The 26,183-nt window shown below is 27.3% G+C and overlaps 1 protein-coding gene across 4 annotated transcripts in view; it reads right to left on the reverse strand.

The window, feature by feature from the left end:
• LOC107166827 (discoidin domain-containing receptor 2-like) overlaps nt 1-26,183 on the reverse strand; it is a 323,537-nt gene that overhangs the window by 78,664 nt on the left and 218,690 nt on the right. For all 4 annotated transcript variants that reach the window (XM_089225581.1, XM_089225580.1, XM_089225582.1 and 1 more), the window contains 3 exons: nt 4,232-4,379; nt 1,656-1,796; nt 1,363-1,502 (listed from right to left, as the gene is read on the reverse strand). In XM_089225581.1, coding sequence (XP_089081707.1) covers nt 1,363-1,502; nt 1,656-1,796; nt 4,232-4,379 — 429 coding nt within the window. The remainder of the gene's footprint in view (nt 1-1,362; nt 1,503-1,655; nt 1,797-4,231; nt 4,380-26,183) is intronic.

Genomic DNA, 26,183 nt, shown 5'->3' on the forward strand with positions numbered 1-26,183 from the left:
TAGAACTGAAAATGATGTTCGCAATATTTTACTGTTGATACAACTGATAAACCGATGACAATATCTTCTACCTACACATAACAAGTATAGGTAAAAGACAGTTTTTCGGAAACTTAATGAATAGTGCATGCGTAAATAATTGGAAATTTGCTCTGAAAATGAATTTTATATTTTTCTATATTGACTATATTCTTATCCCTACGTCATAAATGTATCTTTGAATACATGACACACTAATTAGTGTCTGCAAGAAGGAATAAAGTTTTTAATTATTTTATTTTGTTATTTTGTTGTTTTTTTTTTTTGCAATAGAGTCAAAAATATTTTACATTACTAAGTAAAAAGAAAAATATTTACCAATTCAAAACGTATTAAATTTAGTTCAATAAAGTTAAATATTATACGGATTACAGCATCTCAAAATGAATTATTTATTTTTATTTATTTCTCTTAAGAAAACAAAGGTCTAATATGAGAATATATCATTACCATTTTTACATAATTACACAACTTTTAACATACCTTATTTTTTTAGAAGCCAAAACCAATATCATATTTATTTTTTCTATTTGATGATTGTCTTTCTCAAGATGATATCAATAAAAAATAATGAATGAGAAATAGTTTTTTGTATTATATGATATTATTTTATAAAGGTAAATGTGATGGTAAATTGAAAATAAAACTTTTACAAACTTATAAACTTTAAAAACCAATAAAATCCACATTAATTTTCTAGAGTCGTGACATTATGATTGGCATTTTTTATCTCAAATTTCAAAAAATAATGTGTCGTAAACGACGTTGTTGACTTCTAAATAAAATAAAATGTTCTCTTCAATAGTTTAAATTTCAAACCAATAACCATCGAATCTTTTCAAATCTTTTTTATGTATATAATATATGAACGTGGTACACGTATTTATAAGTTGAATGAATTAAAATATTGTATTATATATTATACAGACCATTAATACAAATTACAAAAAAATATGGTTACAAATATCAATTATTGTATTGATAATCATATATTTTTGTTAAATTAAGGAAAACTAAGAAACTAGAGAATTCCTAGGAAGTCACAAAAAAAACCTGTTGATATTAACTCGTGAGACTCATAATTGGCGTGTTGCGATTTTAAGAGTTTAAAATACAGTAGGAATATGATTTTAAACTTTTACATTTTTTTAAATGAAAGCAAGTATAAAATATCGTTTAAAATGCATTACATAGTATGTACCTAATAAAATAATATAATTTGTACTAAACACACAGAAAATAATAATATTTAAATCGATTTCTTCTGTAAATTTTTCTCGTCAACGTTAACAGATTTAAGTGAAAATAAACTTATAAACTTACTTGAACACCTTGACGAAAGTCGTTGTTGGAGTGCATGTACAAGGCGGTGAAGTTCCTGACGATGTCAAACTCGAAAGTCATTTCTACTGATGACCCATAGCCCATAGTGTCGTTTTTCCATCCGACCCATTCGTTGTATTCTGCAGTGAAAAACGATTTTGTTAAATGGTGAGGAAAAAAGAATGCAAAAAACAGCATTGAAACCGATCATTGATAACGAATAAATAGAGTACAAAATACATACATAATATATTATGCACATTACATGTATATTGTTATTTTCGCCGACTTACTTTTCACGAACGGTTCATCGATTCCGTATCGACCGTCGCAGAGTTGTCCTATACCACCGACCAATATACCGCCTTCTTCACGACCATCATAACCCGTGTCTTTTACATCACCCTGTATTACCGAATAGCTGATTACACCTTCTGTGGAATAAAAACAAAAATAGGTATTTGTTATATTAATCTATCTAGTATATTTTCTTGTTATGATATGCATGTGTTTCTTTTATTATTGTTATTATTATTATTATTATTATTATTATCATTATTCATATACCTAGGTACATGTAATTCGCTTATAGTATTTTGTGAGACATGTGTTATTTTATTTTCTATTATTGTCGTGTCTTATAAAACCTAACGAGAAGTTGATATCTTTTTGAAAACATTTTATTTTTTTATGTCGTGTTATACCTCACCGCGTATAACTAGGTCAACATAGAATTAAATAACAAATTACTTATAGTGAGTACCTAATATTTTGTTGGAAATACAATTTTATATTCCACTACGTCGTTAACTGCAGTATAGTTTATTCTTGTCGTCCTTAAGATGTCCATTATGTTTAGAGTTACTAAATAGTACAAATTCCTAATATACGGAATCCTGTCAAGACAGTTAAATTTAAATCTGAATGCTTATAAAATATTCAGTACTCTATGAAAAGACTGACTCAAATTTATTAAAGTGCATTCATAATTCAATTACATAGACTTGTATTTCTGTCATTGTTTCACAGTTAAAATTCTTTACAGTGAAATACACAAATTTCTTTGATTTTAATTTCATAAAATTCAACAAAAAACTTCAGATAGATTCTATAATGAATACATTGGTTTATTATAATTTACAGCAATATTATACCAATAAAGTACCTATAAGCATCAAAAAAATACTATATTGAATGAAATGTAATTTGTCTGAAAAACAGATAAATATAATTTAAGGTTAGGTTATATATATATCTAAGATATATTTTACAAATTGCAACAATATGGTTATCAATCAGTAACTATATACTAGACAAAGGTTTCGAATTGTATTTAAATCCTTTATAAATAGCTGAACGAGCTTGTAAATAAAATGTTCAAGTTATTTACTTTTGAACGCAAAAGCATAAGTGTTGAATAAAATAGTTTAAAAATGTTTTAAAACTCTATTCCTAGTCGTGCAACAGTAATATGTTCAAATAATACAGTTATACCCACTCCAAAGCTGAATACTGGAACATTTCTACTTTTTAATCGATAATTGGTAGATAATATGACAATTTTATCCAAAGACTAACAACGTTATTAAAACCTTACTATTAATATTAAATAATATTTAAACATATTTTATAATATATTATATTATTTTCTTTGTATTATAATAAACATGTACTCTTAAAATTTAAAATTAATTCACAAACCAAACCTTAGAGCAAATAACAAATAAAAAATCAAATGGAACAGAGACAGGAATACTCAGTGAAATACTCAGAGATACACATATACAAAAAATTAACCTGCAAAATTCACTAAGAAAAAATCTATACACCTTATTAGACTTAATTAAACCCAGCAGATGAAATGTTACTTCTATATACAGAAATATTATAACTCTAACTAACTTATTAGTTTATTACTACTAGGGAATGCTCAGTATGGGCTGCTGCTTCCCATGTAATAATTAAAAAATTGAAAATTCTCCAAAGCGAATTTCTGAGAACATCAATCAAAATCTTTCGGGCTGTGTGAAATAAACAACCACATAATTAAATGGGATTGTCCTATCAATATGGATAATTAACCGATACAAATAAATCTTAAGTAACCTGAATAAAATTGAAAGAATTCCATAGTAGAATTGGTTACAAAACATCTCAACCAGCACGTCTTTCACAAAACAGATTTCCTAGTAGACCAATCAGACAACGAATAAAGAAGAGCAAAGATTTCCTTTATTTGAATTAATTTTAAATTGTATTACTTTTAAATACATTTGGTTGGTCGCAAATTAATCTACTCTTATAATCTTATCACACACAATTGCAATGGTGAGCTTTAAATTACGTACCTTCCAAGATAAGTATACATTATATTTATATGGGTAGGTAAACAATCTCTAGAGCTATATTAACACATAATATTGAATTGCAGTCCTGTAATGGTTTCACAAAGTCAAATATAAATATGAACTTTTCCAAAACGCCGTAAAATAATATGCACATTGCACAAGCTCACAGTTTTTGATGGAAGTTTAAAATATGCACAGCGACATTTATTCGCATGACCATGTGCATAATATCATCATTCAGAACATGCAGATAAAGTATACGTGCACGTTTAACATCATGTAATTCATTGTGCATTTATGAAGGTTTTTTTTTAATTTTCACGAACTTATGATTTTTTTATCCGTATAATATATCAATGTATGATTATAATTTATAATTATATGATGATTATTTTATCATAACATGATACCTCGTTAAAAAAAATGTCAACGATCGTTTTGGAAAATATTAATCTATCCTTAAAGGCCATACAATATAGTGTATTATTGTTATAAATCGTAATTATTCAGTATGCCCTTACCGTAATGATAACAACCGATGATTTCAGCTCGAAGGCAAACCATGCGCGGCTGTCCGCTGTAAGGCACTAAACGGATTTTTGATGCTATGATTGCCGGCACCAAGGATCGGTCTACTATTGTATTCGTGTCTCTATTGGCTTGCAAAACCTGTAAACAAAACCGTAAAATATTAATTATTCACTTGCGGTGGTGTATAAAATAAAACGAACGGTACAAGTTATTTTAATTTTATATTCGTTATCCGCAGCATCGTATTACGACCTGTGAGCGAGCTGTTTGTCTAACTAAAGTTGTGGAGAAAATTGGTGTCTTAAAAAATAATGTATTTCATAATGTCTAAGTTCTAAACACTTTTAATTTAACACTTTCATTCGCATATTGTTACAAAATATCACACAGGGCACAATGATTTTTTTTTATGTTCAATTTACATTGATAAATTATAAAATGTATTATAGTGTTATGAAGTATAAATAAATCACAATATACTCTCCTCATCAGTCTTGTGTACGTAAATTAAATCACTATTGCACAAAGAAGTTATAAAATTACTCTTTAGGTACATTAAATATTGTGACTATTTATACGAAAGTGTAAATTAATAGTATTGTTGATTCCGATGTTTTACAGTTATAAAAATGTATGATATCTAACATTTGGTGGTTATCATACTATGTTTATTGTACGATTAAAAATATTGTTATCTAATTCAGATTATATCTGAAATTCATAGAAGTTTTCACGTAGATGAAATATTGAGTGCTAATTGTAGAACACAGCTATTGTTATTGAAATGTACACAACTTTCCTGTCTATAACTAATGAAATTTACGAGATGGTCCCTGTAGAATAATAATTAATTCCTCACTATGTCTTGAAGATATTCAATTTTCAAGTATAAAACATAATTTCACAGGCTAACACTTTTCATCGTATCGGATACGGTTTGTAGCGGCCACATAGAGTAGGTACATTCAAATTATCACTCAACGACAGAAACCAAGTTTTCTCATTAAACATAATGTTCCTAATGTTCCTATATATATATGTATATTGTATATTTATATACTTTATACATATATACGTAGGTACATTTGTTCATACATATATTGTATATAAATGCTACAATAAACTTAGTAGTTCGTATATTATATTGTATGCTATACGGCATTAAGTACAAATATTCGGCACACTATAGTATCATACTGTTGTTGTCCAACAACTTATATTATACTTATATTATAAAACCAGGTGATATATTCTGATAATATAGAAGATTGGACAGAAAATTCCAAACAAACATCAAAATTCAATAATATGATCGCCAATGGGTGATGGTCGATAGATGCGTTAATACAAGAATTGTTTTGATGTTAGATTTAAATAAACACCATAGACTTGTATATTACGAAATATGAGATTGATTTTCAGACTCATCATGACTTCTACTAATTAACACTAATTAAATACTTTTTCAAAATTCAATTTTTATGGATCAAAATTTAATTAAATTGTTTCACTTCATATAATGAATACATATGATACCATTATAATTAAGAAAACAATAATAAACATGAAAAAAATATCGTAACAATGTAATAGAAAAAAATATACAAGTAGATGTCGCTCTACTGTACAGGTGTCGTCGGTGTCGAGTGTACATCGTCATCAAGTAGGTCACAGCAATGAATGTGGTGTATTATTTTGAATTCAATGATCAATCATTGTACCTATACGATAAGTGTTTCTGAGTAGAGATGCTGAAGCAGTCTGTATGTTACCATTTATATTGTAGCAATTTCCGCTGTAGAAATTTATTTTACTTTTAGTAAAACTATAGATTGAATTCATTTTTTTTTAAACATATTTACCTTAGCTATTAAATATTTATGTCAATATTCGATGAACATTTAAAGTCTCTACGATTATTTATTTTTTAATTACAACAAAAAACTAAAATCGATAATGTCGAAAACTGATTTTGCGGAAAAATATAAATATTTTCTTATTTCCCTCTTAAGTTATTTTATAAAGCTCAGTGTATTTTTTACTTTTTATCCCTAAAGACCCAAACTATCTACTGGGTTAAATTTTCTATCTAAACCCATCTCAAAGTTGAAAATCTAAACATTTTTACTGCTTCAATATCAAAAATATGTTTTTATCAAGAACTGCTGTTTTTCAAATGATTTTAAATTATATGAAAATAATTTTAAAATCGTTAATACTTTTCACACGTTACATCAGAGTATTAAACAAAGTTAAGTTAATTTAAGTTTAAAGAATCAATTTTGAATACTCATATTGCTCTTTAGATAATATATTGAAGAAAATAATAACTGACTGTATTGACATTCGATCATAAATTAAATTCTCCTCTTTCGACGTAAGAAACTACTAATTATCTTCACTAATTTTAACCTAAAACCCTTCGTATAAGTTTCACAATGTTTTACTTCATTAGCTGCAAACAAATTAATACAATGAAGCACTTAGGTGTATCAAATATCTACGAAATTCTTTAATCTCAAAATAAAATAAAAATGAAATTATAATGATAAACTATATGAGTTGGGTTAAAATTTAGTGTTTTATATAACTTAATTCAAAAATATAATATGATTGTATAATAATTCTCTGTATTTTGTATAGTTGAATACATAATTATTTTAAGTTAAAGTTTGTAAATATTTTACTGAATAGAAATAAATTAATTGTTCTAATAATAATAATAATAATAATAATAATAATATCATAATGGTTTTCCAGGCCTGTCATCTACAGCGATTCTATGGACACAACCTCATACAGAACTGTATGCAGTTACTGGCAAAACATATTTTATATCATAGAATATACATTAAATTCCAATTTGTGCATGCGTATAAAATAATCACGATTTGATAGCACAAACCGTGTAGATCGCAATGCATGAATGACGATTATTTATTGATGTACCAATAATGTACAATATACATCTGTGTCATTAACGATATTTTGGATATTATTATACATAATATCATCGTAATAAAAAATAATATTTGGTGATTGGCAATAAATTGGCAGTACATACTACTGACTCGTTTTACAAATCAGATAAGTAAGTTAGTTAAGTAAGTTGCAAATTCCTATACAAACATCGCACATACACACGCTTTTTATTAAAATATACACAAGTGACATGCAGATGTACGATAAATAGAATAACTATAATAGTTTGCCCGGGTAGTTTTATTATTTTATGATGATAACCTTAGACAAAAATGTAAGTACCTACCTAAAATTTTAGATATATCATGAAAAAATGCAAAAAAATAACATGAAGAATTCCATAGCATGTGTTTTGGCGATGAAACACATTCTTATTTGTTTTCTCGTACAACATTGAATTTTTCAGTGGAATCACCGTTCCCAGTTACGCTTAACCACGTGAACAAGGATATGTAAATAGCACATAACAGAAATCGTGTAGATTACGAGCATAGCGTATAACGCAACCGGGTAGAATATTTTGTGACGTGAAGTTATTACAAACGCTTTGTGTATCGCAGCATATTATTGTATATAATTTACAGTACTATATACAAATCGTTAATATCGAATTTCACGTGCAAAGCTCGGCAGTGAGCCTCGTCCATAAGTACATAATATGCCTACAATAATACTCAACGTGATGGCGAGGAACGATTCAAGTTTTATATACGCTGCAACATAAATAATATATATATAATATACACACCAGTGGCATAAAACTTTTGGAAACTATCGCATGCATAATATAACATATATATATATATATATATATATATATATATATATGCGTGCGTGCGTGCGTGCGTGCGTGCGTGCGTGCGTGCGTGTGTGTGTGTGTGTGTGTGTGTGTGTGTGTGTGTGTGTGTGTGTGTGTGTGTGTGTGTGTGTGTGTGTGTGTGTGTGTGTGTGTGTGTGTGTGTGTGTGTGTGTGTGTGTGTGTGTGTGTGTGTGTGTGTGTGTGTGTGTGTGTGTGTGTGTGTGTGTATGTGTGTATATGTTATATAATTTTATATTGCAGTACGGACCGATATATTTTACAATGGCGCGCCGATGGGAATAAAAATAAAATTCACCGTTGTGGTAGTGGTGGGAGGAAGAGATTTGTGATAAGTTTTTCGACGTGATTAATCGGCGTGACAATTAGGTGGCCGTCTTTTAAAGCCTGCAGGTACAAGTGTGAGAGCAGTTCGGAAAAAGTGCACTCCAAAAGCAAATGCTTCTGAGCAGCCTGCCCGTTCCGTCACTGATCATTAAGTTAAGTCGACGGCACGCATTATACGCGGATTCAAACATACATAACTACAATACAGGTAGGTAGAAACTAGTAGGTACCCTAAAATATAAATTATATACGATATAAATATTTCTAGTTGCCATTTGATAGAATATAAACCTTTACCTAAGTACCGATAAAATTTGATAACCCTATACATCTAATCTAGAAACTAGACTGTATCGAATTATATATAGGTACCTTTACTGAATAATTTGTGTAAAGTTTTATATTACTTAAACCTATACATCTTACCTTTGTACATATTTATCCTGTTAACAATATATCAACGGTTTTATTTAAATGTTTAACTAGAAATTAGAGACTATAACGTTAAATTGATAAAATTATATCTATACCCATACACGAAATCTGATACTGTTTATCTGGTTTTATCCTTTCAAAATATTTGCACACATTTTTTTATGTTCAGTCCGTAGGCATCATATACTGAACATTATTCAATCTTTGTTCAGTTTATCTTGAGTATTACACGTGGGAAAGTGATGTCTAGGTATAAATATTGATTTTTATAACTTTTTTGTAAATCTATAACACTACAAAATTTCAACAGTACAAAATTAATTTAATTAAAATGAATGGACTATGAAAATACATAAATGTAATATATTGCTCTGAGTGATTTAAAAATCTTCATCTCATAAATAATTGATATGGCTCAGAAAACTGTAATTTGCAAATATACAACCTATATTCAACTTTAAGAATAAGATATTGAAGTTAAAGTTCATAAGTTTTTTTTTATTTCTGTTGTAAACTTTCGTTAGTTAAAGTCGAGATAGACAAATTCAAAAAAATATTATATAGGTAAATGTTCCGAGTGGTGAGTCGGTTCATATTAAGTATAGTATTTAAACCTAATTATTTGTAGAGTAATGTTTAAATTACCCCGATCCTAGTTGTATCATAATTTTTAAATACATATGAAGTTTAGAAACCGTATGAAGCCTTGAATCACTTATAATTAATAATCATATTATAGTTTCTACAATGGCAAATTGATTTAATATGCACATAAAAATTATAATTTATGATCAACACTATTTTTAACATGATATCTGGATTTTACAATCAGAATGACCTAAAATATAAATGTTTCCAAACTAATAGTTTGTCTAATTTTTTTTTACATTTAAATAATTAAACCATAATAGTTTATTATGAATATAGAAGTAATATAGAGTTAGATTATATGAATGTAAAATGGTTGCACTTCTATAACATGTTAAAATTATTTTTAGTATTTAAAGAATAAAAAAAAAACCATATATAAATTTCAGTGTAAAAGCAAGAAGCTACGCGTTATACGGTAATATGTAAAAAGTAGATAGAGATAACTAGATAAATGTAATAATAATTTTAATGATGGTATTCTCATTTGAAACGATATTTTTTATTGAAAATGTTTGTTTCCGTTGAGCAAAGGTTGACATCAACTTTGATATCAAAATAACAATCAAGTATCAACCAGTAACGTATACAGACCTTTATAAAAGGACAGCCCCTGCGCATAACTCTTTGGCCGCACTTTTACCGCCTTGCAAGTCACACAGGTTCACTGAATAACATTATATATTTACCTGAACATGCACATTGCACACACAAACACACACAACCATTTCCTCGCACAAAAGTACCGTTGCCACCCACTCCGCACTTCGACCTTAGTCCTGTCGCAAACTTAATATCAATTATTATTTACTTGCGTGCACTTCAAAACTACATAATTTAAACTCCTCACCGTTGTCGGTTCCACCTAAATGCTCTCCTACTTCCCTCACCATCACCGCCAATGTTCCGAAATTCTCTCATTTACATAAAAAAAAAATTATACAAACAATTAAAGGGTGAATTTCAATTGGACGGACTGCGCTCACAGTTATTATTAGTTTCTAATTCGTATGTATAATATAACACAAACACAGAACCCTCCTACATATTTCTGTAATATACCATCATAAACGTACATATTTCCGTACAATAATATTAAATGGTAATGATAATATGTACAATATATTTACGGAATGGGCTGTAGTAGGTATACTTTCCTCGTTAACGCGCGCAACGGGTATAACACTATATACGACTCACTCTGTACACACATTAATTTCAGTATTATATTTGAATAAAATAATTTTATGTACATATTATAAGGTATTATTTTTTTCGCACGCAGAATGTAGTATTGCATCACTCAGCCATGCATATCGCATATGTATGTTTATACTATATAATATAACGTATATATACATTGTCATCGTTAACCCTACAATATACATTATTGTACGTCATGATTACATTGTTTCGTGTAAATGTACCCTAGCTGTCGAGCACGTGTTTACGAGGGAATATGATGTTCAAATTCCTTACGAAATTTAATTAAATTTGTTTTTAATATAATATTATGTTTTATTACACGTGGCATTAGCTAAAATATTGTTTATAAACCCTCCTCAAAATAATTTGAATATGTGTTTGATTATTGTACTGTATTTTATGCATTATACTAATATGAAATTATACACTCCACTCACAATATAGGTTGCGTTCGTACTTTGTAACTTCAGTCACGTGACGTATAATATTACTCGTATAGCGTATTCCTTTATTCTTATTATTCAAATTGCATATATGTACGTTTGATGGGACTGTAGCAGAGGAGGATTTGTACATAATAACATTATTAGATTACGACGGATACAGTGAATTATGCATGTAATCTAATAATATCTAATGAACAATTAATATCATTTAATCTCCTAAAACGGACTACCAATCGAGGTTTTCACAAATCCGATGTAATATGTATATATTATATTATATTAAACGATTCAATATTAAATAATTGTCATGTTCTAATGCGATTAATTCAGATTTTACCACTTGCTCACCTACATTATACATATAATAAGGGAAGTCAACGTAAATAATATTATGTATAACTCATTATTTAAAAAAAGAAAAATCATTCGCAGACTGATATAATATTTTATCATTCAGAAGAATTGATAATGGTATCATCATTGTTATATTATGATAGTTTACGATTTCAATAATAGACAATGAATTTTTTTTTTAACTGAACAAATAAAACGAAAAATTAAGCCGATTTGTACACATAAAAAACATAATGTATTTTACATAATAACAGAATAATGAGAATAAAACCATTTACAACAATACGGTTGATTATACTTAACTTTTTACAGGTAGCAATGTCAAGCACAATGAAACCGCTTTTATTTGTATTGTGTTCTTTTTTACAATATTTATTGTTGTTGTTGTTTTTTTTTTTTAGAGGGGGAGGGGGAAACTTTAAAAATACATAATTATGTATAAACAAAAATTACAACAATGGCATAATAAGATTTGGGCACAACTTAAAACGTCTTAAGTATTTTATAAAACAATTTTGATTATAAAATTAAATAATTTATTATTTAAGTCATTCAAAATCAATAACTAAAATAATATAAAATATTGCGTGAATCTTGTAATGAATTTTTCACATCTGTTAAAAAAAGTTTTAAGTAGTAAGTTATAAAGTTAAATTTGGAAACAATGATAAATATAGTTCTGTCTGAATTGATTTTCCTGATTTCAGAAACAATAATGACTCAACCTAAAAACTAACATTTAAATATAATATGGTTTTATTGAACAATTAAGTTAACTATTTCATGTATAGACGTCCAGTTTATTTATTTCGCAAATGACGATTCTTGTTTACAAATGATGTGAATAATAAAAACATTTTATTGATGATTTTTAATGTAGCAAATTAAGTTAGAACATTATACTTTTAAAATACTCTTTAAACACTAAACATTGATTGCATACATAAAAAAAAAACTCGTCAATACAAAACCAATCTTTATAGGTCATACACTTAGAATTTTAAACAATAAACATTAATTTAATTTTCATCATAAAACTTTTAAGACGTGAATTCTGTCACTACAGATTATTTTGTATACTTTTAGTTTCATTCAAAGAGAAAGAGAGAGAGAGAGAGAATTAACCCTTATATTTATTTATCACGAGATAAGAATTAAGTAAATATGTGTTTCGATTATGTTGCGAATAATAGAATTTTAACTTATCGTACACAATATAATTTCAAACATTTTAATTATAATATAATACCACTGTAATGTTATAATATTATACATACCTCTCAACAGAGAATAATAGGTAGATAAAATTATAAAAGTATCTGTTTGTGTAAGCATTATACCATTTGGATAAAATTTAAATATTTCATGTACCATGTGCTGTTACAATCGTAAATGTTGCCTTTCATTTAAATTAGCAACCACATTTTTTCTTAGTTCCCTTTTTATAATTATGATGATTTTACACACAATAATAACGTTCCTAACATACGACGATGTAATCCATGCCCTCAAAACGAAATTTTATATCCTCTGGCAGAATCAATGGGAAAAACAAACATAAACACCACCTCACTCAAAGACACAATCGGACCAGGACAAGAAAAAACCATAGCAAATTTCATCAAGATTGCCAATCTCACAACGAACATATAAGACAACGGATCAATGACGCCATATTATAACAATTGATATGTAAATTATAATTATAAATTTTCAATGTAAAAAAATCAAATTTCATTTAACTAACTGTTACCACTAGACATGTAAACCATTGTAGGCTAATTTAATAAACCTTTGTATTTGAAGCCTTAAATAAAAAAATAAAAAATAACGTTCCGATGTTCATAACAGCTATTATTGATTGGTAAGATAAAACTTCAATTTATGAATAATATTGTTTTGTATGTGCACATACACCTTAGAAATATGTGTCACCAAGACTTGAAGATAATTAATTAAAATTATTTTTTTGATTATCATTTTAAAAATGTAAATTAAGTTCTAACAAACTTTACAACTATAGAGCATTGTGACATATTTAAAGTGTATAGCTATAAGTCTGTAGATATAATAGTAAGTATAGTAATAGTTGAATATACAACCTCGAGAGTTTACACAGATTGTAGAAACGATAACCTAATTTTATAATTACATTTTTTTTAAGTCCGCAATATACTTACATAACAATAAAATATTGTACTTATACACATTTAGTGGGCATATAATAAAACGGATTTGTAACTATTTACATTTTTGATTTTAGGTTTTTTATTTTTTTAAACAAAACGCATTGTACGTCCCATCAACGAAAAAAAAAAAAAAAAAAATGAATATTAAAGATAAAAATGAACAATGGACAGTATACTGTATTGCATAAAATGAAAGGGATTCAATATAATTCCAAAGTCAGTGAGTAGACGAAACACTCGGGGAAGCACGTACAGAGGCTCCGAGTAGTATTGACACAAAGTGCTGTGCGACGATAGTGGAGCAACAACCAATGTGTATTTTTATTTATTATTTTTTATTTTTTTAAGTCGTGAGAGCAATTATATTCCGTGTATTTTTAATTAAAACGAATAACGTATTTGTAGCAATGGGGCAAGTCAGCCCACTATACGCATTATTATTTTACCAATTTTCACTCCAATTTGTTTTTTGTTTTGTTTTGTTTTCTACACTCCACAATTGATATCCGACTTAATAATTTATTCATTTATGTGAACTTTTAATTAATCTCCTTCATGCATATGTTTGCTATTAGCGAAAGTTCCAATGGTGGCATCACAAAATACTCAATAACCGCGATGTCCATTATGAAAACAATAATATATTATATTATTAAATATTATATCGAAAACGAATATATACAGATTATTTATTTTTCTGTGCACGGATTATTGTTTTTGCGTGCTTATGGTAAATTAAAGTAATATTATATTTGTATTTATTATAAAATTGAAATATTTAAGGTAAATTTCTGTTTGTGTGTAATTTTTATCAAAGTGTAAGGTACCTATATATATATATCTACACACTTTCAGTAAATTTTTTAAAACTGATTTTGGCAAATTCAAATTTATTTGAGCTTATACGTATTAGTGGTATTGCTGTATTAATAAATAGGCACCGTTTAATATTATTTAAAACCAACGTTTGGAGTTGATTAACGACCAAATAAAGAATAATTGAGTTGGTATACGTATTTTTTTGTACATATATTTGTACCTATTATAAATTACTGTATGATATATAGCTACTGAAAAAAAAAATCATTTACAATTAAAATAACAATGTATAACAATAACGATTTGTAATAACAATATCAAATCCAAATAAAAAATATATTATAAATCCGAATTTTTACGTACCTAGCTATAGGTAAAATACCAATGTACAAAATGTTAAATAATATTATGGGCACTATTATATTATATAATAATTATTACATGATCATATATGTTGCATTTATTTTATACACAACTATATATTTAGACAGATCGTCTAAAATAATATCGGCATTATATTTGATTCAATATTTGTTTATTTTTTCATATAAAAAAAAATATGATTATTTTTAATCTATTTGTTTTTATCTTTATAAGCGTCACAAGATTAACCATGCGATTTCACTCAGCAGTCTGTTTAACACTTTATTATATCGTACTAACGATATTATAGTTTCCTACAAAGGTGCAGAATATTATACATGATAAAATCTACCATACCCACACGATATAATTTATGAAAATTTAAATATTTATAGAACTATATTTGCTTTTTGTACGTGTACACTAATGTTCGAAACTCTTGTAAGATTTAAGATGCCTACCAAACTATCAGTTAATACAATTAAAATATGTGTAAGTCGTGTGCATACGTTATTAATGAAGACAAACAAAATTATTTTCTTAGCAGTAATGATTGTATGAGAAACATAAATAAACTACATAGTGTAGGAATCTAGTCATATAGTGTTAAATATTTTTTTATTTTAATAATTAATATTTTATAAAAATATTTATAGAATTATTTGTAGTGCAAACAATGAAAGACTACCATCACATAGATACTTACTTATTTAAGTAAACAATTACATAGGTAAGTGATAATTTAAAATTTTAATCGGAAACTATTTCGGTGAAGAAGCCAGATGCCCTTATTAATTGTTTAAAACTGCAGTATATATAATTACCATTTGGTTTTTATCCCTTTTGAAATGGTAAAAAACTAAAAGTGACATTGTGAAGTAACTTATTACGAACCTCGACTAAAGAATTATCTCTCGTGTGCACTCAAAAAGTTCAGTTAATACAACACGTCCATGAAATGTTAACCACTCATGTTATTATAAAACTTATATGTGTACCTCTACCAAACAGTACACAGATAATTGTATAACTAATATGTATATAGGTATGTAAAAAGGTTTATTACGCTTCACGGCATAGACTCATATACTTAGTTAAATAAGTATACAGAGTGATCCATTTAAGTAGGTACACTAATTATTTCGAAAAGTATTAACTTTTTTAATTTTTTTTTTTTAAACTTCTAGTTTATATTTTTCTAAAACCGTTTAATGTTTTTAATTTTTTCACCTTTATATTTATTAATAAAACTACTATCAATTTTTGATTTTCAAATGGTAACATTTAATAAAAATATCATGAATAATATAAAACCATTTTTTTCATGAATTTGCGCGTTAACATTTTTATTTTTCGTTGATTGGTTTGCGAGATTCAGCTCCCTCAAAGTATTGGTAGTTAAAGAGGTGTTATATAGTCGGTAACTGCAGAATTGTTTATAATATTATTTCTTCATTTGTAAAAACTAGAAGTTATAACTGATAAATTTGACACCATTCGACAAGGTAACAATATTGAAAACTGTTGTACTTTGTACCAGATTAATTTTATTTAATTTTTATAATTTTTGAGATAGTTAGTGTACCCACTTAAATGGATCACCCTGTATATATAATAGGTATAAAACAGACCACTGAAATAACAGTTATTTAGTAAAAAAATAAAGTGTTTATACGTTTTAATGTACTAATAAATCTACATTTTTTTTGTTTTATTGTATACCTAGTGTTATTCTTCTTGAAGTTGGATTAGGATAATAGAATTAAATTTCATTGATTTAAATTCAAAGTTTTATTTTATAGACACATAACATTTTTATAGATACAGTATAAAATATATATATATATATATATATATATATATATATATATATATATATATATATATATTCTGTTTTAAATGTATTATGGCTACGACCTATATTTTGTACTGCGCTGGAGACATATTATTATAATTCTATACTTAATGTTTCACCATTTTATTTTAAACATTTGTAATATTTTGTTTTTGAATCATATGTTTTAGTCATATAATAATGTGATAGATATTCCTGGTACATTTAGATATAGAAACACAAATGATTATAATAGATTTTAACAGCTATAAATGTAAAATGTTTTAGTGTCAAAATAATTTTACTCTCATCTCTGGATATGGGAGAATATTAAATATTTGATTTATTTGCACGATAAATACTATTCTGCATATTCCATTCCTTCCAAACGATTTTTAAAAGCTATCGGAAAAAAATGACATTACTTTAAGAATTCACACTCATGAATTTAAATAAGATGAACATAAATTTAGCTACGTTACCCCAGCACCCATACTTTTGAAATCATGAGTTGTTATTAATCATTATTTACTATATTTTGTACAATTTTTGTACGGTTTAAAGTTAAAATTTGTGAAAAATAACTGATCCGGGTGCTGGGGTAACGTTACCGTGGCGTGCGGCGCCCGTAAGATGAAATTGCAATTTGAAGGGGTTTGAGGGCTGTGCAAAATTTAATTTTGGTTTAACAATATTGTACAAAATAAAGTACATAATACTGTTTAATTACAATTCATGATTTCGAAAGTACGTGTACTGGGGTAACACAGCTCATAAATTTGGTTTCACAAACTTATTAAATTTATATATTCCCAGTTATGCACCTAGGTACTAAATGCATTCCGTCGTTTATCATGGTATATGGGTTATATTATCAAATACACTAATAGTTATTATAAAATATTCAAAATTATGGGTTCGATTAGGTACAGTATAAATTGATTATTTTACTGATAATTAAATATCAATAAATTATAACATATTAAACTATTATAATAAATTATTTCAAAACATAATACAAGCCATATTTAAAGTATTAACAAGTTTTTAGTTAATTATTCAAAGATTACTTATTTACTTAGCTTTACCTACATATCATTATAATAGGCTCGATATAGTCTGTTTATAAAGTATAGACTATAAGATATTACTTATGGAATGGATAAAATTATTAAGAAGATTATATTGAAACTATTAAAGTACCCTTAAAACTATCATGTTTACGTACGATCATGTATTTACTCTAATTTATTTAGAATGTTGTAATCTTTTATGAAATAAAAAAATAGTGTACATTTAACCTAATTATTTAATGCACTAACATAAATATTTAATTTTTTATAAAAAACAAGCGGATAATTTTCCATCATAAACATATTAATATTAGCATAGGTACATAACTATAAAATAGTTCTTTGATTTTAAATTTAAATTAACACGGAGAAAGATGAGATTCGCATCTCAATACCTAATTATTAAATGTCATAACTCCAATTGTTTGTACATTAGCACAATTACATCTATTATTGATAATCATTACAATATTTTATATATCTTCAAAGTCGTTACCGAGTTTTAGTTTTCAATTTATAGAGGTATGTTGGTCGAAGCTTCTTCAGATATTTTTCCTGTCCCAACAAATTTTTTTTGAATTCGAGTAAAATTAATTAATAAAAAAACGGAAAAATGTATATAATCGCTATAGGTTTCAAGTCTCGTCATTTATTTACTATAACGTAAGTGTTAAATTTTAATAAATCATTGAATTTAAAAAATATTCTGAGTAAAGATTGTGTGTCAGCCTATATAATTTCATGAGTATATTTATTTTCAGGATATATTTATTATTCTATTTAAGTCATTAAAATTTTATTATGAGCAATACTACATTGCCTACTGTAGATCACTGTAGATTAGATTCATTTTTGACAAAAACATTGCATTTGAAAAATATGTTGTTGCGTGTATTAAATAAAAATATTTACGTTTAATATTTCAAATACTGAAGAATAAAACTTTTGAGTTACAACAAACAACCAAACTCGTTATTCTTCATTCAAAATTTGAGTTTAAAATATATATAAAAAGCTGTGTTTATAAATTGTTTGGATATTTTTCTTTATACAGTTCTTGAGTTCAATTTTCAATTATTAACTATAATAATTTGCATATTTTCTCAAATTTGTCAACATTTGAACCTTAAAAAATGTTGAAGAAAAAAATCAGGCCAATGAATCTTTAATATTTTAAAATGATTATTATAACAATATACGAAGAACCTTTTATTACATTTTCGAGTTTTTGACTTATCGAAATTTCTTTTATACACATTTATTGAAAAAAATCTAAAATCTAAAACGTCTATGTATTTAATATATTCCTATAAACAAAATATCTAGAAAATTGTATTATCATGTATATAGATGTCAAATACAAATATATGATGAAAATGTCAAGTATCCATGGTTATTAGTTATTACCATTAGGGTAACAAAAAACAAATAATTTTATTGCAAACATTACTCCTTTACATATTTTTTGTTTTTCTTTATTATGCTTTATTATAATCCTTATGTAAATTAAAATTAAATTATACTATGTATTTCTAAAACGCCAATAACCCTGTCAGTTGAGGCGTATTTCTAAATAATAAAAAAATTAATAAATAAATAACTCCTAGTTTTCCATAATATTTTTGTCAATTACTTTGTAAAATACTAGGAATCTTTCAATCTTGACTCTTAAAATACTAACTACACCCAAATTGCTACTATAAAATTCTGCACTTTCCGCAAAGTTGAAAACAATTTTTTTTCATTAAAAAATAGGCCATAAAACTCCAATCTCGTAAAATCAATACATTCATCGTTCCGTTCTGAATATAAAATAGTACATAAATGAAAAAATAATCCATCAAGAAATGTGCTGTACTCAGTTTCCAAAAATTTAAATATCAACCACAAAATGATTACGTGGTATTGTGGTAAATTAGGTTATACAATTATTATAATAATAATTAACATGCGGTACGTGATTGAGAAATGTTTATCTATTTTATTAATTATACTCGACAACTGTCTTATATAATTTACATCACCGTTAACTTAAACTATACAAACATTTATTAAATTATAATTATTATTAAAGAACTGTGAACTGAACCGTATACATTATGACGGGGCAAATATAGATATGGTCGACGATTGTATTATACTTGGTGTATTTTAAGTTTGTGTGTGTATTACAGCCCTCGTAAATTAAATCGAAAACAAAGTACGTGACTGCACGCACACACACACACACATGCGCACACATACAAATACGCTATATACACACTATATAATACGATTCGGTAGAAAAACAAAAAGGTATAATAGTGCAAAGGGGATACTAGTGATACTGCAGTTACGTCTGATTGAGGGAGGGGGTGCGATTTTATAATTATTATTTTAATATTTATACACATCCAAAGGTACGCACTATACGCCAGTGATCCGACAGATGATACGAGTGGTTTGCCGCTGTTTATTGTACTTTGTTAAAACCGTTCGTTGCTGCATAACGGCGTTCCGGCTGTTTGTTCTATCGGTATAATATAATAATAATAATAATAATAATGTGTGTGTGTGTGTATGTACCTCCAACGATAAATCAATTTTGAGCTTTCTATTTTTTTTCCAACCCCCCTCCCCCCTCGCCGACCACCCAGGAATTTTCCGTGAATTCAACACTGCTCTTCCCCACCAAAACTCGGCCGTTGCTCAATACTGTACACCGTAGTATCAGAATCGTTTTGCGAATTATTGTTTTCGAATTTATTACGCCCGTCACGCTCGCGGCACATAACGCCACCGCCGCTGGATCGATGTCTAGACCCCTATCGGAAACGATTAAAAAAATATAACATATAAAAAAGAAAAATAGAAATAAATATTTTGTATTAACAAATAAAACCAAACCATTTTTCATACAGTTGAAGGATATATTTTTGTTTTAAAATCGAATTATTCTGTTACACGACGTAATCGGTAAAATACAATGTAACGAATGATAACAATAATATAATAATAATAATAGTAATGGTGGAAAACTGCAAAATAGTACATATTATTTTATACGTGTAACACGGTCGCGCGTTAAGCGCACTCACGTCTACGTCGTAATAATATACGACATATATAAATGCGCATTACAAAAAAAAAAAGGATGTATAATTTATTTTTTTCCCCCAAAAAATTATCAGTGTAGTTTTTTCCTCATAAGTAAACTCATATAAACAGGCCCCGGTAATGTGCAAAAACAATTTTTTTTCACACCACCACCACACGGTTGATTTATTCGTTAACGTGTGGTCAACATCACAACGCGCCGTTGTACAATAAATTATTTTATTATTATTACAAAACATATGGGACATAATGATATAGCAACCCCCCCCCCCCCATACATCACACATTTTTGTATTGAATAGCGGTCGCTTATTTGGATCAATCGTCCCCATCAGGCAGCATCCCGCCGATAAATGTCCGAAAAATCCTTTAGTCCTTCACGCGTGGTTGTGCGTCAATATGTATAATACATCAAGACTTTAGGTGGACACCTTAATCTTTACTGACGATTTCCATTTAAACGGTTGATAACATTACGAGTAGTTAAAGTAATCGGATTTCAATTCTTCTTAGAAAAATAAACTAGTCGGATTAGACTTAAAATCGGTTATAATATATTATGTCATGTACACTATTCACTCGTATATTGAAGGAATTTCCTTTATATTCTAAACAGAACGAAAGCTGTACTTAAAATTAGATCTACCAACCACTTTGCATGGGTGGAAATATTTTTGAATTACCTTTTTTTATAACCTGTTAATTGTATATTGAATTATATTTGTATACTCGTGTATCATACATAACTAAATATAGGTTTTATTTTGTTTAAAATAATAATTTATTATTTTTATGTTGAAAAATTAGGAAATTAAAATTGTTTCTTCTTTTTTAATAAGTCTCATGTAGTAATGTCATACAAATTAAATTATTCAGAGAAAGATTTTTATGATTTATGGGATTGGTCACATCTAAGCTTGTCCTTAATGAACAGCCTAATATTTAAATAAGTTTCGTCGGTTTAATTAATTCATAGAAAGTTGTTAGTTATTAAAATATGTAATTAATGAGAATTTATATTTTTGTTGTGCCCTATTAGATTATAACTTATTATACCTATTTAAAAAAAAATAAATATGTGTATATCATATGAAAATTGCCTAATATAATACAACTCATCATTTTAAAAATTCATTTTTTTTCTTTCATTAAAATCGTTCAAATATCTTCATACTAAACTTTATTAGGCTTTTATTTATATCTCCTTCCATCGATAATTTTGAGTTACCTTAATAAAATATAATATTTATTTTTTGTTATTAATATTTTGATTGAGGTATTTATAATCATTATAAACGTTTATAATGACGTTTATAATCATTATTCGTACATTATTTATCAATCAAACATTTTCAAACTGAAGTTAAAATCAAACGACACATTTCAGATTTACTGACGACATTTTTAAAAGGTAAACATTAAACCTTTGATCACATTTAATTAAATGTATGTAACGTTAAAATGTGTTATTTTAGCTATAAAAATATTGGATTAACAATCAGAGCTATGCATGACTCTCACAAAATAGAAATTCATGTTATTCTGAAGTCTAAAGTAGCAATAATTTTACGGAATCACATCGAATGTTTATTTATGCCATATAAATAAACACATAATTAAATAGATTTAAATTAAATAAAACTTTTTCGAGATTTTTTCATCCAAAAACACAAACCTTTTAATAATTCAATGTTGTGTCTCATTTTAGTTTGCTTCCTATAGGGATTTATGAGTTTGACTCATTTTGATAAGACGTTCTTAAAGTAAGACACTGATACAACTTTACCTTCGTTCTAAACTTTATTAATAAAAGAAAATACATTACTTCTTAAATTATTTCTTATTTAATACTTCAAAATAAGAAAATAGATACATTATATTATACTTTATACTCGGAAGCTGCTCATCTTAGTGTCAATCCTAAATGTCCTAGTTTGAAAATGAAACCAACAGGAGCTTCGAACATTACATTTTGCTAAATTACGTATAAAATATATATGTTATGTTTACAAGTATTAATGAACTCATACGCCGTTTTTATGAAAAATTTAAATTATTCCATAAATTGGATGTTCTCGTTCAAATATATTCTACGAAAACTGTAGTTAATAAGTAATAGGTATAGAAATAAGATATAAATCAAACTTATAAATACCACTTTTGGACTTCTGGTGTACCTGTTATATTATAATGCATAGGAATATGATGTTACGAGTATTATCGGGTAAAGTATTATTTGTCGATTCCCGTAGGTACATAATTGAAACCTTATTATTATTTTTGTTATTATGATATTCATCAAACACGACAAATCTTGACGATAGAAATAATGTTAACTACTCACACCCTTTTTAACTGCACATATGTCTTCTCCTAACGCAAAACCTTTCTCTTCTTTATTAATTCTCTAAATATTCCAGCCAATCCTCAATCTATCCTTTCCTGCAATTCTCAATTTGTTATTTTATCCACACTTAATTTATTCAACCGGGCTGATTTCATAATTTAAATTTAAATTTAAAAAAAATAATGTTTTTCTAATTTAGTAGATATTATATATTACATGTTTATTGTAATTGTCAAAACTAATGGTTCTCACCAAGTTTCTTAAATAAAATAAATAATAAATAAAAATAAAGCTTTTATTTTGTCGTTATGTGTAAAAGCTGTTTTTTCAATTCTTTGTAGAAGCGATGCTCAATTTATTGTTCTGCGTTTATTTTTGTTGTTCACTAAACACATTACCTACTCATCAAGGTTGTTCAATATTTTATTTAATAGTATGATGGGTATGATATACACTCGTGAAAATGTATTCGAAAAAGCTATGCGTATCCAATGATATAATTTTTTAATACCTATATGAGAGTATGTATTTAGTATCTACTAATATAGAATTAAATGACAATCTTTATTCAGAATTGTTTTTAATTTTCAATGATTTTCATAGAAATTCAACGTGTAAATTACCCTACGATGACTTAATTTTCGATGAGGACATGAGGTATACATATATGTATATACCGGTCAGCAGAGCAGTTACTCACTTTCCTTATTTTGTAAAAATATTACTGTTTTGTTTTTTGTAGTTTTATATATTCGGACACACGCTTAGCTAAACTATTAATAAAATTGAAAAAATTCCCAACTATTTTCCATTTAATAGACATGGCAACTTGAAACTTCATCAAAGCTGTACATAAAAGTGTTTAATACTTCTGGAACAATTTTAATTAAACAATATTACTTAGCATTTAAATAATATTTAGAATATTATACATTTTTAACAAAATAAAATAAAATTAAGTCAGCTGTCATATCATGGACCCACAACTAAATTCAAAGCAAACTACCTATAATAAGTACTTAAAGAAAATTATTTTTAAATAAATGTATTATTCACGCGGACGATCTTTGTAAGAGGTGTTTGTTTTGCAATCTAATGCTACTTATTTTTTAATAATTATTGATTATATTATAAAATATCAAAATATTTTGAATGCATTTATATTTTTCATTTGTCAGTATTTTTTTTTTCTAACACTTAAAATAATTGCGTTCAACCAATCGAAAAAATTACCTACACACATATTTATATAATTTTACTGTCTTTTTGTTAAAAAAAAATATATATTTTTGGTGAACTGCACAAAAAAGTTTAGAAAATTTCAATAGTACAGTACAATAGTCTTCAGCAGAAATTTTAGAATTTCCAACTGGGGGTTAGAAAATAATGAGATGTTTAATGACTGACATTTTCATAAAAAAATAAAATAAATAATGAGTATATGAGTATAAAAATGTAATGGGACAGCAGTCGGGTTGGCTACAACGTTAATCGATTTATTTAATTCAGTTTACAGTTTGACAAATATTCGTTTATTCTGACCGGTATGCACGTACCGTGACGACCGTACATATATTTATATATAAAGTATACACGATACACGCGTATATTATAGTCAAAGACTAAAGTTCGTTGAACAGGAACAAACAAAACTTGTACGCACAAATTCAGCCACGAGGGAAGTGAAATGGAGGGGATCGAGGGGATCTTCGTCAAATAACTGGCGCACACACACACACACATGTGGGTATATGGCCGCGGACAAAGAAGTTCGGATCGTCACCGACCCCTGTTTACAGACCATCTATCTTTTGTGTGTGTGCTTCATATTATTATATGGCTTTCTCCTGACGACGTTCTAAAAACTGTTTTCACTTCCCCTCGGCCCTCTTTCTTCCATCTTTGTTAACGTACTTTAAATAACGTACCACTAACTGGTACACTTGCACACGCACACACACTCAAGTATAAACTTTTATGTGAAAGTTATAACGCTTGGAAGTTTGGCACAAGGTCAAGAGGAATTTTATTTGTCTCGACAACGATGCGACAAACGGACTTCCTCAAAAATTCGACTTCCTCGTACGCGAAATAACATAATATATGATGTGCAGCGTGCACATATAGGATAATATAATTATTGTTTATGATACGTGTGCATTTGATCGACCTTAGCTGTTAAATACAATCAATGAAGTTCATCACATGATTTTAAAAGAATAAAATGTATCGTTTTAGCTATACACACCTAACTCGCACCTATTGTGTTAACTCGTGACAAAGTATTCAAAATTATTGTGATATTGCACTTTATGTTATAATAAAAATAATAATATAATTGTTAGATTTTATGAAAGAATAAAAAAGTATTTTGTTTTTTTATAGTAAGAATTTATTAGGATATTAGACGAATCAATTTATCTGCATAGTACCAACCTTACGATAATCAAAAGTTACAGCACATTGTTACCTTTAATATTTGTGCAACACTATATAACAAGAAAATAAAAAAGCATTTTTAAATATACATTTGAACAATAAATGGCAAGTAATTTAAATTACGTACCTACCTAAGGTTAGGTTAGGTTAGGTTAAGGGATTCATAATTTATTAAATTTTTTTTCTTTAGGAAAGACAATTTACAATCTGTATACAATAATTAGAATAAGCAAATTTGATGTATTTACATCAAATAAAATAGCATGAATAACAGCTTAAAGAAGAAACCCATTGGTAACACCTCCTTTACTAATTTAATAAATCCCTACACCATTTACGCTTTAGTCTGCATGGTGGGTTTTTTTGGAGAGGGTGATGGTGGACATAGGTGTGATATTATGGTATTTTTATGCGTACTTAAATTTTGGTGGAAACTTTCGTACATTGTTTTGGAAAGTTCAGTGGTAATTGTTATTTTTAAGTCATTGTGAAATGAAAAGTTAGAAACATATCAGGGGGTTTTGGTTAGTAACCTTAAAGCAATTTATTGAAAAGGTTAATATTTTA

This window comes from Diuraphis noxia, unplaced genomic scaffold (genome assembly GCF_037042655.1).
Source record: "Diuraphis noxia isolate RWA-SAM2 unplaced genomic scaffold, SU_Dnox_SAM2 contig0004, whole genome shotgun sequence".
Lineage (NCBI taxonomy): Eukaryota > Metazoa > Arthropoda > Insecta > Hemiptera > Aphididae > Diuraphis > Diuraphis noxia.